This window comes from Rhinatrema bivittatum, chromosome 16 (genome assembly GCF_901001135.1).
Source record: "Rhinatrema bivittatum chromosome 16, aRhiBiv1.1, whole genome shotgun sequence".
Classification (NCBI taxonomy): Eukaryota; Metazoa; Chordata; class Amphibia; order Gymnophiona; family Rhinatrematidae; genus Rhinatrema; species Rhinatrema bivittatum.
In genome coordinates, this window is record NC_042630.1 from 45,630,163 (window position 1) to 45,643,173 (window position 13,011).

The following is a 13,011-nucleotide window of genomic DNA, read 5'->3' on the forward strand; positions in this document are numbered from 1 at the left end:
AGCTTGACGCCAGAAGGGGCGGGTGTGGGGATGGGGGAGGCCCGAGTCCCCGGATGTAAAATGTTAAATACTCCCTCATGTGCGCTCACATTGGTGAGCACCACAGGGAGTATTGGGAGTAAAAAAGCCCTATTTAAGGGGCTGGTTTTCCGGCTGCGCTCCTCTTCTCCCCGGGTTCCTAGGCTGAGCAGCGACCCTCCCTCCCGCCCTTGTGTTGTGAACATCTTTGTAGCTAGTTGGTTGGTTGCTGTTGCAGCTTTGGCTGGCAGTTTGCCTGAGCCTCTCGATGGGTAGCCAATTTGGGACACATACTGGCTGGAGCATTACCCGTCGGGCTTAGCTCCTTGCTGGCTGGGGCTGGAGTTTAGGCGGCAGGTGCTGCCTAACTCTAGGACCAGGCCGGGAGGCCTGTGGTTGGTTCTCTTGCTGGCTGCTGGCAGATAACTGAGTTTTATGTTGTATAAGGGCTCGGGCTAGTTATGTTGTTGAAGCTGCGGCCTTGATGTTTCCCATAGCAGTGTGTGGTGTCCTTATTGAATCTGCTGTGAAAGGGCAGTAAAAGAAGGTGGAGTGAAGTTCTGGCTGCGTCTGTTATGTTGAAATATCGTTCAAGTGCATGCTGTGTCTGTAGTAAAGACGGAAGATTTCCTGTGTAAATTCTAGGTCCTAGAGTGGATGTATGGAGATAAGGCTTGACTCCAATCACTGTGTATTTGTCACAGAAACCTGAGCTGTATCTTTACGTATCTTGCAGTGGGTAAGTCAGGTCCTGCTCTACGTTCCAGCGTATAATTATGTGTAACCCCACTGGGATCTTTGCTAACACCACTCTATGCACTGTAGATTACAGGAACTTACTATCTTTGCCTCAGCACCCCCTTGGAAAGTTGCTGCAATGGTTTATTCCTGCTTTCATATCATCCAGTGACTCCCTAGTGTTTTGCAGATTTGTGGGTTGCATTTTGATAGGGCAGAAATGTTTTACTTCCTGTTTCTCTGTTTTAATTTGCAGTCCCAAAGCTTGGTGAGGAGTTTGTGCATTGGGTAGAAGATCTGCTGCTAGCTCACATTTCATGGTTAGTTTGCTGTTTTTCTGTTTTGTGATTTTGTTTTTTAAGGAAGCTTTTTCAATCTTTCCTTTCCATAGAGATCTGGATGAAAACCTCAATTCCTTTAGAACTGTGTTTCTTGTGAGACAGACCCTGGTAGTATTCCAGAAGGAAGGAGCTCTGTGTTTTTGTGGCTGAAGGTTGCTCTGAGGTTTTTGGAACTTTTCAGTCACCCTTATGTCTCTCAGCCCAATCTCTGATCCAGCAGACGTGTGCAGAAGGAGTGGATGCCCATCCGGTACCAGACTTCGGTAGAGTGGGGAACAAATGAAGAGCCACAAGTCTTGTGCTCACCCAGTGCAAACAGAAAAGGAGGTGTCCACAAGGTACAAAAGAGGAAGAGGGGAGTGAGGAGTGCAGAATTAAGATCAAGCAGTAGATCCCAGGAATATATGGGAATCCTTATGGGATAGGAGGAGGCTTTCCAATTTGTCCAAATTAAAACTCTACCAAGGAAATAGAAGGAACCCTGACAAAGAGATGAAGGGAATACAAATTCACTGCTTTACTGTTTTAACTTGGCATTATGAATGCTACCAGACAGAAATGTACAAAGTGCCACATTATTCGTGTTCAACAACTACTTCAGTATAGCTTTATGTTAGAAAAATAAAGTGTCCAGATTATTGATTGGCCCTTAGAAGATAAGAGTAACCCTAACACCTTGGGACTTGGAGGTTTATCCCTCCCCCTTCCCCAATGGATAACATTGAGGAAGGGGTTTGTATGAGTGAGTAAGAGACTTAGCCCAGTACTGAGTGTGACTGGCGCAAGAAGGTGTTACCTAAATAAATAGGCATAATTGAAACACTACTAGTGATTGAGACATTACTGCAGGGGCCCCAACCTAACATGCATACCCCATTCACCATTTCCACTTAACCTGTAAGACACAACCCACCCACTAACCTACCCCCCACTCAAAAACATTAGAGTATCCCCACACCAATATTTATCTTTCTAAAAAGAAGGGAAAGGCACCATTAATAATATTTTTAAATGGCTGTGATCAACCAGCCTTTCTATTATATAATTATTTCAGCTAATTGAGAGCAAATCTCAAGATGGTTTGAAGTAAGAGTTGGCCATTTTGCAGGGCATGAAAGTTGCCAGGACACAATAGCCAGAGCCAAGTGTATTCAATAGGAGCCAACGAGTGTCTTGTGAAACAAGCCTGATCATTTTCCCTGAGGAACTAAAAGAGACCAGACCCCAGTTAAGTCTGTAATCATTTAGGCAAGAGCTTTCCAAACCTTTCGTGTTAGTGACACACGACACAGTAATTCAGTCTACTAGCAAACCAGAGGTTAAAGGTTAAACGAGCAAAACATATTTCGACAATTTATGTATGTTTCTGTTATCGAGCTCCTCCAGTAGGGGGAGGAGTAGCAGTCTGTTATGGATCTCCTCCTGAAGAGGGAGGACTTAACAATCTGTTATCAATCCCTGCTACTAAGAGTGGCAATCTGCTATAAGTCCGCCAGAGGGTTAGCAATCTGTGATGAATCCTTCTGCCAAGGGGAAAAGCTAACAATTGTAATACTCCATAGGGGGAGTTAATGATCTGTGGTGGATTGGCTTCTCACAGTTGTATAATACCGCTCTAGTAGTGTAAGGGATGACACTGAGATGAATTGTGAATCCCTGGGCCGATGGCAGATGACAGTGCCCTCAGGAGCATATCCTGAGAGGGACCACTGGCTAGGTTGGAGTATGGAGACAAACACAGATAGTTTTCATTAGACAGGAAGTAGAACCACCAAAGGTGGCAGTAGTGAGCTGATGTGCCCGGCAGGGCTGAAGTCCCTTCGATACTGGAATTGCAGTCTCTGGGTTGCTGAGCTGTAGAGAGAGACAATAGGTAGTGAGTAGACAGGGTATGCTGGATACATAACCAGTAGAAGATGATACACTCACAATTGTAGATATCTGTAATGTCTTCTATGCAATAGTCTTTAGTATAGTCAGGAACAGGAACCGTAGATGAGTGCTGGTTCTTATATGAAATAAGTTCTTATATATGAAATAAGAATGCTGGTTCTTATATATGAAATAAGAACTCACATTATCTGTGTAGGACATGGCTTGTAGAATAGAAGAGAGTTGAGAAGGGATTTAGGAACATGGGCCCTCGTGGAGTGAGTACCGGTTCCTATCTGCAATTTATAACAATGACTCACGATCTCCGTACCTGCGATAACATCTTAGACAGAAGGGAGTCTTCGGAGATTAGGAACATAGGCCCTCGAGGAGCGAGTACCGGTTCCTATCTGTAATAGAACTCACCATGTTCACGTCTGTGATCGCTTCCAGGTAGTAAGGAGTCTTCTGAGCATTCAGGGATGTAGGCGCTCGTGGAGCGAGTACCGGAATCCGTCCTAACAATGTGAAATCAAGAAGAGAGAGAGCGGGACCCCCGAGGAGTGGGTACCCCTGGGTAAGGTGGTGGAGGCAGAGCAACAGAGAAAGATTCCCCTTGCTAACTCAATACGAAGTAGCAATCAAAAAGACCTTTTAAGGTGAAAGCAGACGACGTCACAATGGGGTGACACCCCCAAGGTTCACGCCCTTGTCAGTACAAAATCTGGAGCGCGGACCAGTGCCCTTACGTCATCAGGAACAAGGCGAATCCACAGCGTCAGGCCAGCCCGGGGATTCCAGGAAGTATGGCGAGAAGAAGCCATGGCAGCATCTTCCATCAGACCCAAAGGGAGTCACCACAAGGTAGAGAGGGTGGAGCGAGGGCGAGAACAGGCATGAACGCAACACACACAGACAGACCCCAGGAAGACACCCATTTGTTTTCATATACAGATACAGCCTCAGGCAGGCACCCATGCATTCACACATATACACCCCCAGGCAGACTCCTATTCATACAAATGCCCACACTGAAGGCAGACCCTCCTATCTTTCTTTTGCCAGCAACCTCAGAGCCTCTCTCATTCCTTTGCTACTGCTGTCACTGCAGCCATGTGGATATTTGGGGAGGTGCCGATTCCTGCTACAGGCACTGAAGCCTGTTCTGCTGCCTCCTCTGTGTAGGCCCCGCAAGATCATCATAGAGAAAGTGCTACTCTTCACATTCCCAAAGATAACATATGCCAGTCACTAAAACATATTTTTTTTTTACCTTTGCTGTCTGATCTTAGTTTTCTAATTGGTTGGTCCCAGGCTTTTTTTCCCACTTTCTCTTTCTTGGTTTTTTTGCCAATTCCATTTACAGGGTCTTTTTTTTTTCTATTTCTTTTCTCTCCATCTGTCTTATTCCCTCAAACACACAATCTGGTTCTCATTCTCACAGCGGCCCTACTACCGGGTTTCCTCCTCTTCTTGGGCCACCACGATGTGGGATATGCGGCGGCCCATTAACGCTGCTCTTCTTCTGTACACGGCAGATGCTCCTCCTCCTTCCTGCCCACGCGGCTCCGGCAACGTTTTTCTTCCAGATCTGCGCAGGCAGGAAGGAGGCGGAGTGAACGTGACCCTTTTCTTTGGGCCGTGGTGAGGTAAGCTCCACCATGGCCCCGCCGATCTTCCTGCCGTAGTTCCCTGCGGACCGGGAGACACACCTCCACACTGCAGGACACACTAACGTGTCGCGACACACAGTTTGGAAAGCTCTGATTTAGGCTGTGAAAGGTTAACGTGGAGGCAGCCACTTTGTTTTCAGTCAAAGTCACTGATGACTTGCAGAGTGTCAGGCAGCTCAAACTTAATGATGGAGCAGGTTTCACTAATAATTTTTCTTTTTGGGTTTGATGCTGAAAAGTTTAAAGGATACAAAAGAGTAGGAATAAAACTTAGAGACCAGTTATTTTGATGGGGCCATGCTGATGTAAGTCATTGATGACATCACTAGTATTTGTAGCAGCTTTGGCAAATTTGGCCATGTTTTTCTCTGGAAGACTTTGCTTAAATTATGTGTGTGCAGTGTTAACTCAATTAGATTATTAGAACTCATTGATCTGGGGATAGCACCAAAGACATTAAATGGTTAGAAGTATATCACTAGCATTAAAGAAAAGTTTGAGAGTTTTTGATTGAGTGTGTGGTGGGGGGATGGGGGAAGAGATGGGATGTTTATTTAATTATTTATTTGTTTATTTTTACTTATTTATTTACATTTCTATTCCTCTTTTTGCACTATTTTCAGTGCTTCAAAGTGGATTTCATTCAGGTACTGTAGGTATTTCCCTATCCCCAGAGGGCTTACAATCAATGTGTTGGAGGAGTTTATGTTTAGGTTGTGCTGTTGTTTTGTAAGTGAGACTATTTGTGTTATGTGTTGCTTGTATGGTATCATATTGATTTTTTTTACCCATTCTGTGTGCTATAAAAAAGGATGGACAAGAAAATTTATAAATAAAATGCACTCATTGATAAACATAATGGCTCCCTCTATGTCATTGAAATTCCATGTATGATATGATTTATTATTTATGTTCCACCTTTACAAAATCTTCCAACTTAGCAGCTTAGAAGCCATAAATACATAGATCGCCTGATTTTCAAAAGCATTTGCTTGCATAAAACTGGATTTTACATATGTAAATGCCCTTTACCTGCGTAAGTGGCTTTTGAAAATTGATACACTAGTATGTTAAACATGTAAACATTTATTTATTTATATTCTGCTTTTCACCACTTCTAAGTGGATAACATTCAAGTACTGTAGGTAGGTACCTTTGAAAATGTATTGCTCAAAATGAAAGGATAGAGAAAGGCTGTCAGTCCTTTCAATAAGAACTAATAAACTTAGTGACAAAATTATTTTATTATTGCAAGAAGCTCCTAATGTTGAAAATGGTATAATTAATATGGCATTCAAGTCCTCTAACATGGTCTTCTGTTTTACTCAAAGGTTGCGTCGGGAGGAACAAATCAAATTCACATTCAGAAACTTAAAAGTAGTGACAGCAGGATTAGCTCCTAATGTGAATTTGAATGTGAATTTAATTTGTCCCTCCTGATGCAGCCTTTGAGTGAAACATGGAACCGTGTCAGGGGACTTGAATGCCATATGAATTATACCATTTTGAACATTAGGAGCTTCTTGCAATAATAAAATAATTGTGTTACTAACTTTATTAGTTTTACTGAAAGAACCGACAGCCTTTTTCTATGCTATCATTCTGGGCAATGTGTGACACCTCTAGCATATGAGCTCTATTCCATACCTGGTTACCTTTGAAAATTCACCTGAGACTATGGAAACATGAACATCGTTACAAGTCATAAATACATAGAATATATAAACAGAGTTACAAATCTTAAATACATAAAGTATATAAACATTATTACAAGAAGTCATAAAGACATAGAATATATGAACATAGTTAAACATAATGGAGATAATCTTGCAAACATTAAATGTTTCATGGGCCAGCCTGGTGGCTCACTGGGGCTCCTGTGAAGGGCTCTGGTTTGATCATTGAGTTTGATCTTTATTAAAATTGCTATATGTGAGTCAGATCCAGAGAGCTCAGGAATGGGCCTAATAAGATGTCCCACCCTTTTGAACTCCATGCCACCAGACCTTCGTACTGAATTCTCTACCCCTAAATTAAAAAAAAAACTAAAAACTTGGTTGTTCCTACAAGCCTATCCTTCCAACATGAACCTCTCTCCGAATGTTATCTGATCCTTCCTCCCTCGTCCCCCCCGCCCATCTCTCACCCTATCTTCCTTTCATGCTTACCAATCTCTACTTCCCCCCCTTTCCCTCTGCTCCTAATTGTAATTCCACTTATTATTTGTCAAATAGTATTATATTATGCCATTCTCAATCTCTATTAAACTTTGTGTAAATATCCTTTTCCCTCCCATTCACCTAAGCAGCACCCCCCCCCCCCCCCCAGAGGTGCTTGCTCCTTGTAAATTATAGCCATTTTCCTACTCCTTGTAAATTATAGCCATATTTATTTAGTTGTTTTTGTTTCCTTAATACCACAGTTACTGTTCAATGTAAAGGCTTCGCCTAAAGTTATTAAGTTACTTGTAAACCGATGCGATGTGCAAACGGATGTCGGTATATAAAAGGTTTTAAATAAATAAATAAGAACATAAGATATGCTGTACTGAGTCAGACCAAGGGTCCATCAAGCCCAACATCCTGTTTCCAACAGTGGCCAAGTCAGGTCAATGTACCTGGCAGGATCCCATGGGGTAGATCGGATTCCAAGCTGCTTATCCCAGGGATAAGAAGTGGATTTCTGCAACTCCATCTTAATAATGATTTATGGACGTTTTCTCTTCTTAGTTCAGCTCTATAAAGTTTTTCCTCAATAAGAACTTGAAGATAGGATTATTTCCAGCCTTGTCACTCCATAAATCTTTGCTAGAAACTGCTGAGATTTATACATCACGGCCTCCTATAATCTACTTCCCTATGACTTTCCTCAGTGCATTTTTTACCTCCTTGTTCCTCAGACTGTATATGATGGGATTCAGCATGGGGGTTATAGTTGTGTAGAACATGGATAGGATTATACCCTGCCCCTGGGAGTACGTTGAGTTGGATTGCAGGTAGACACAGAGAATAGACAGATAGAAGACAGAGACAACAGTGAGGTGGGAGGAGCAGGTGGAGAAAGCTTTACGCTTCCCCTCTGCAGAGCGGATCCTCAGGATGGCTGAGATGATGAAAACATAAGATATAAGAGTCACAAAGAAGGCAGGCACTGACATCAATGCAGCAATGACAAACAAAAGGATTTTAATGCCAGCTGTGTCAGTGCAGGAAAGCTTTAGCAGTGGCATGAGCTCACAGAAGAAATGATTGATGACATTAGAGTCACAAAATAAAAGGCGGGTGACTGAAATTGTAATTGTTCCAGAAGTCAGATAAGCCATGATCCAGGAGGCAACCAATAGCAGGACACAAACTCTCTGATTCATAATGATAGAATAATGCAAGGGGTCACAGACTGCTACATAGCGGTCATAAGCCATGGTTGTAAGGAGGAAGGCATCAACGCTAGCAAAGCCCAAAAAGAAATAGAGCTGTATCATGCACCCAGCATAGGAAATGGTCTTATCTCCTGAGTGGAAGATCCTCAGCAGTTTTGGGGTGATGGTGGAGGTGCAGCAAATGTCTGTGAGAGAGAGATTACTGAGGAAGAAGTACATGGGGGTGTGCAGGTGGGGGTCAGCACAGGTCACTGTGATAATCACAAGGTTCCCCAGCAGGGTGATCAGGTAGATGAGCAGGAAGACCAGGAAGAGGGGAAACTGCAGCTGGGGATTATCAGAAAGTCCCAGAATAATAAATTCTGTCACCATTGTCATGTTTTCCAGATCCATTTGGTCAATAATGTATAGGTTAAGTACAGATATCATTGCACTTTACAGCATTGAAAGTCGCTGATCTGCACCTCAACAGTTGTCACATTAATCTCATTGGAAAAGTGCTTGCCAGTCATTGCTTTGGAAGGCGTTTCTTCTAACCAGGGTTTCTGTTACCAAACGTATCATCCTGTACTTTGGTTCAGGGAAAATGTTTTGAAATGTTTATGTAAATCCTGAAATTAATATAAGAAAAGAGAACAGCATTGTAAGATGGGCAACATATCTTTTACAAAGCTAATGGATGTTTTAACGTGTGAATTTTCAGTGACACTTAAGATCCCTTCCTTAGGGAAAGTAACTCAAGGAAACCTGAAGATCCTTAGACAAGTCACAAGAAAGCAGGTTAGGAGTATGGGATGTATCTCCAATACATTTAATTTACTTACAGGTCAATACAGTAAAGTGTGCTCCGTCGGAGCGCACTGTCACCCTGCTCTGGACGCGTGTTTTCCCTTACCCCTTATTCAGTAAGGGGAGGAAAACACGCAGCCCACCCGCGGCACCTAATAGCGCCCTCAACATGCAAATGCATGTTGATGGCCCTATTAGGTATGCCCGAGCAATCCAGTAAGTAAAATGTGCAGCCAAGCCGCACATTTTACTCTAAGAAATTAGCGCCGCCCAAAGGTCGGCGCTAATTTCTTCCGGCGCCAGGGAAGTGCACAGAAAAGCAGTAAAAACTGCTTTTCTGTGCACCCTCCGACTTAATATCATAGCGATATTAAGTCGGAGGTCCCCAAAAGTAAAAAAAAGTAAAAAAAAAAATTTTGAATTCGGCCCGCGGCTGTCGGGCCGAAAACCGGACGCTCAATTTTGCCGGCGTCCGGTTTCCGAGCCCGTGGCTGTCAGCAGGCTCGAGAACCGACGCCGGCAAAATTGAGCGTCGGCTGTCAAACCCGCTGACAGCCGCCGCTCCAGGCCAAAAGGAGGCGCTAGGGACGCGCTAGTGTCCCTAGCGCCTCCTTTTCCTTGTTTGCACCACGTCAGCTCATTTGAATACTGAAACGCTCGCACCGGCCAAGGGCCGGTGCGTGCGCCGGGAGAGCGGGCGTTCGTCCGCTCTCCCACGGACTTTACTGTATCGGGCTGATAATGATAAAGGGATTAACAACAGCTTTAGGGGTTGTGATCCTGCAGGTTAAACTGAAGCTCCTCTTGCAGTACAAGGCTGAGCTTGAAGGGACCTCCAGAGCAGGAATATTTGCAATTTACAAAAAGAATCATCACTGCCTGACTCTTCTGCTGGGGGGATCTTACTGCTGGTTTTATTATTTCTCAGACTAATCCAATGTTCCATTTGTACTTATTAAAATGACAAATGTTATGGCAAAGGAGATAAATGTAGAGAATCAATGCTTTGTTTAGTTATGAAACCAGACCAAGCTGCCATTAGCAGGCTGCCTGCAATTGTCCACAAGGATCTCCATTATCTGAGAATCTGATATTTATTTTTCTGATATCTGCCCTCTTAGCCATTTTTTTTTTTTTATAACTGCATTGTTGATAGAGGGACATAGTTAGACCTTATCAGGGTTGATTTAAGCAGGGCAGTAAGCATTTGGTTGGCTGAAACTGATTAATATTTGACAATTTAAAAATATATGCTGTCAGTTCCTTGAAATCTTGACTTTAAGACTGAAAATATGTTATAATTGCATTGTTGATGGGAGAGTCTTTAAGCAGGGCTGAATTTGAAAAGAGCTGTATTGTAATAATTATTTGAGACATTAAGAACTTATAAGTAAGGGTTTCTTTTTTTTTGAGTCAGTTGTAATCACTTTGCAAGACAGTCAGGGTCTGGGGGATAGGAGTAACTTGTAATTAGCAACTCCAAAAAGCCTTGTGCACACCAGACCAAGGTGCCCACTGTTTCATTCCCTCCCACCACCCACCCCAGGGTTTCTTCTTCGTCTAACATAGTCCTCCTGGATGACTGGTTAATTTACAAATTTAACAATTCTTTAGGTGTTCCCCATCACATAAATTGATCAAAATGAGGGCTATCCAATGTAACAATTGTGGCACCTTTATTTTGAGGCAAATCTGGAAACTTAGCACTTGCCCCATTTGTTCAGAACTCTCTTCCATAAAAGAGAATTTGGCTCACCTTAAAGATGAATTAGCTGCAATAAATAAATATCAGAAACTAAAAAGAAATCCACACTCACTCTACAGTATAATTCAGAAATCATTTCACCATTACCAAGGAGAACTCAAAAGCCCATAAAAAAGTGGTTTCCAGTGGGCACAAGTAGGACAAGACCTGTGACCCCAAAACACTCATCCTTCACAAGTTTGCAGCCCATATGTCCGCCCCCTTCACCCACTTACAAGTAGCAAAGAGCAACCCAGGAACATATGGATTAGTGTGGGCTCTGGTAGAGTAATACCTGTGATGAGGAGACACACACCCTCTCAAGTGATACAAATACAAAATGCCTTCTCTGTATTACATAATGAAGAAGCTAAAGCAATGATTGACAAGAAATCTGAAAAGAAAGGAGAAACCCAATGCATGCAAACATTCCAGAATAGAAACAATAACCATCAGACCAAGCTCATTGTGTTGGGTGATAGGGATGTGAATCGTGTCCTCGATCGTCTTAACGATCGATTTCGGCTGGGAGGGGGAGGGAATCGTATTGTTGCCGTTTGGGGGGGTAAAATATCGTGAAAAATCGTGAAAAATCGTTAAAAAATCGAAAAATCGAAAAATCGAAAAACCGGCACATTAAAACCCCCTAAAACCCACCCCCGACCCTTTAAATTAAATCCCCCACCCCCAAATAACTTAAATAACCTGCGGAACCCTCGCTGAACGACCTCCTGCAGTCGATCTCCTGCCGGCGCCATTTTCCGTACGAAAACGATTCGCGGCGGGAAATCGCTCCCTGACCCCCGCTGGACCTCCAGGAACTTTTGGCCAGCTTGTGGGGGGCCTCCTGACCCCCACGAGACTTGCCAAAAGTCCAGCGGGGGTCCGGAAGGACCTCCTGCCATCCAATCTTTTTCGTCTATGGCCGCCGCCATTTTTCGGCGCCATTTTGGAAAATGGCGCCGGCCGAAGACGACAAGATGCAGGAGCAGGAGCCCGTTCCGGACCGCTGCCGTTCCGGACCGCCGCTGGACCCGCAGGTTATTTAAGTTATTTGGGGGGGGTTCGGGAGGGTGGGGGATTTAATTTAAAGGGTCGGGGGTGGGTTTTAGGGGGTTTTAGTGTGCCGGCTCACGATTCTAACGATTTATAACGATAAATCGTTAGAATCTGTATTGTATTGTGTTCCATAACGGTTTAAGACGATATTAAAATTATCGGACGATAATTTTAATCGTCCTAAAACGATTCACATCCCTATTGGGTGACTCAATCATCAGAGGCATTAATTTTGGAACTCATTTTTAGGGGAACACTATAGTTAAAAGCTTTCCAGGTTCATCAGCTGATAGAAGCGCTATTCAAATAGCCAATGCAATCAAAGAAGAAAGCAAGGACTCTGAAGTTGATGTTATTATAAATCTGGGAATCATCGACCATGCTAGAAACAGCATCCAAGAGGTACAGAGAGATTTCCAATCTCTGGCAGAGCAGATTAGTCACATGCTGAAGACTATTGCCTTTTCAGAAGTCAAACCTGTTCATGGAAAGGGGAAAGAGAGACTAAGCCATATTCATAAATTCAATACATGGATCAAACCTTGGTGCAAGGAACAACATGTTGGATATATTGGAAGCTGGGGCAATTTATGGTACAGAAAAGGAAAAAGGATACTAAGGGACACATTCAAATTCCATGACATAAGGCATTTAAACTAAATGAAGGGGGTGGCAGAAGGACATTGGAATGTCACCCCCCAAGAACAAGAAAAACAATAATAAAAACAAAGGACAAGGGTGAAGGGGATAACAAAATTAAGCTGAATAAGGCAAAAAACAAGTCCAAGAAAAGCAGTAAACAGAATGAGAGAAACTGGAAAAGTATGAGCACAAATGCTCAGACTGGGGAATAAAATCCCAGACCTGCAAGCCCTAATGGTGGAGGAGGACCTGGACATTGTTGCTGTTACGGAGACCTGGTTCTCAGAATCTCATGATTGAGATACGATCAGACGGGCAATAACTTATTAAGGAAGGACAGAGAGGACAGAAAAGGAGGAGGAGTAGCTCTTTATGTAAAAAATAATATCCAGGCAACTGAATTGCAAGAAATAGAGGGTAGAGAAGAAGCATTATTGATCATCCTAAAAAAAGAGGATGGTGCATCCATTTTTACTGGAGTGGTTTACAGGCCTCCAACTGAAATGGAAGAATTAGACAGAGAGCTGATTTAAGACATCCAAAAGGTGGGAAGGAAGGGAGATGTGTTGATTGTTGGAGATTTTAATTTGCTGGACATAGACAGGAGGATCCCTTCTGCAGAATCTTAACAGAAGTAGAGAAATAGTGGATGCCCTGCAAGAGGATCTGTTCAAACAAATGGTAATGGAACCCACGAGGGAGGGAATTATTCTCCACTTAGTGCTCACAAACAGGGATAGCATCTCAAATGTCTAG

The 13,011-nt window shown here is 43.2% G+C and overlaps 1 protein-coding gene across 1 annotated transcript; it reads right to left on the minus strand.

Annotated features, from left to right (window-relative positions):
* Positions 1-2,134: 2,134 nt before the first annotated feature.
* LOC115077595 (olfactory receptor 5B21-like) lies at positions 2,135-8,414 on the minus strand. The gene is made up of 2 exons (XM_029579891.1): positions 7,501-8,414; positions 2,135-2,177 (listed from the first exon to the last, which is right to left on the minus strand). The coding sequence occupies exons 1-2, from the start codon at positions 8,412-8,414 to the stop codon at positions 2,135-2,137; spliced, it is 957 nt and encodes a 318-aa protein (XP_029435751.1).
* Positions 8,415-13,011: the final 4,597 nt, after the last annotated feature.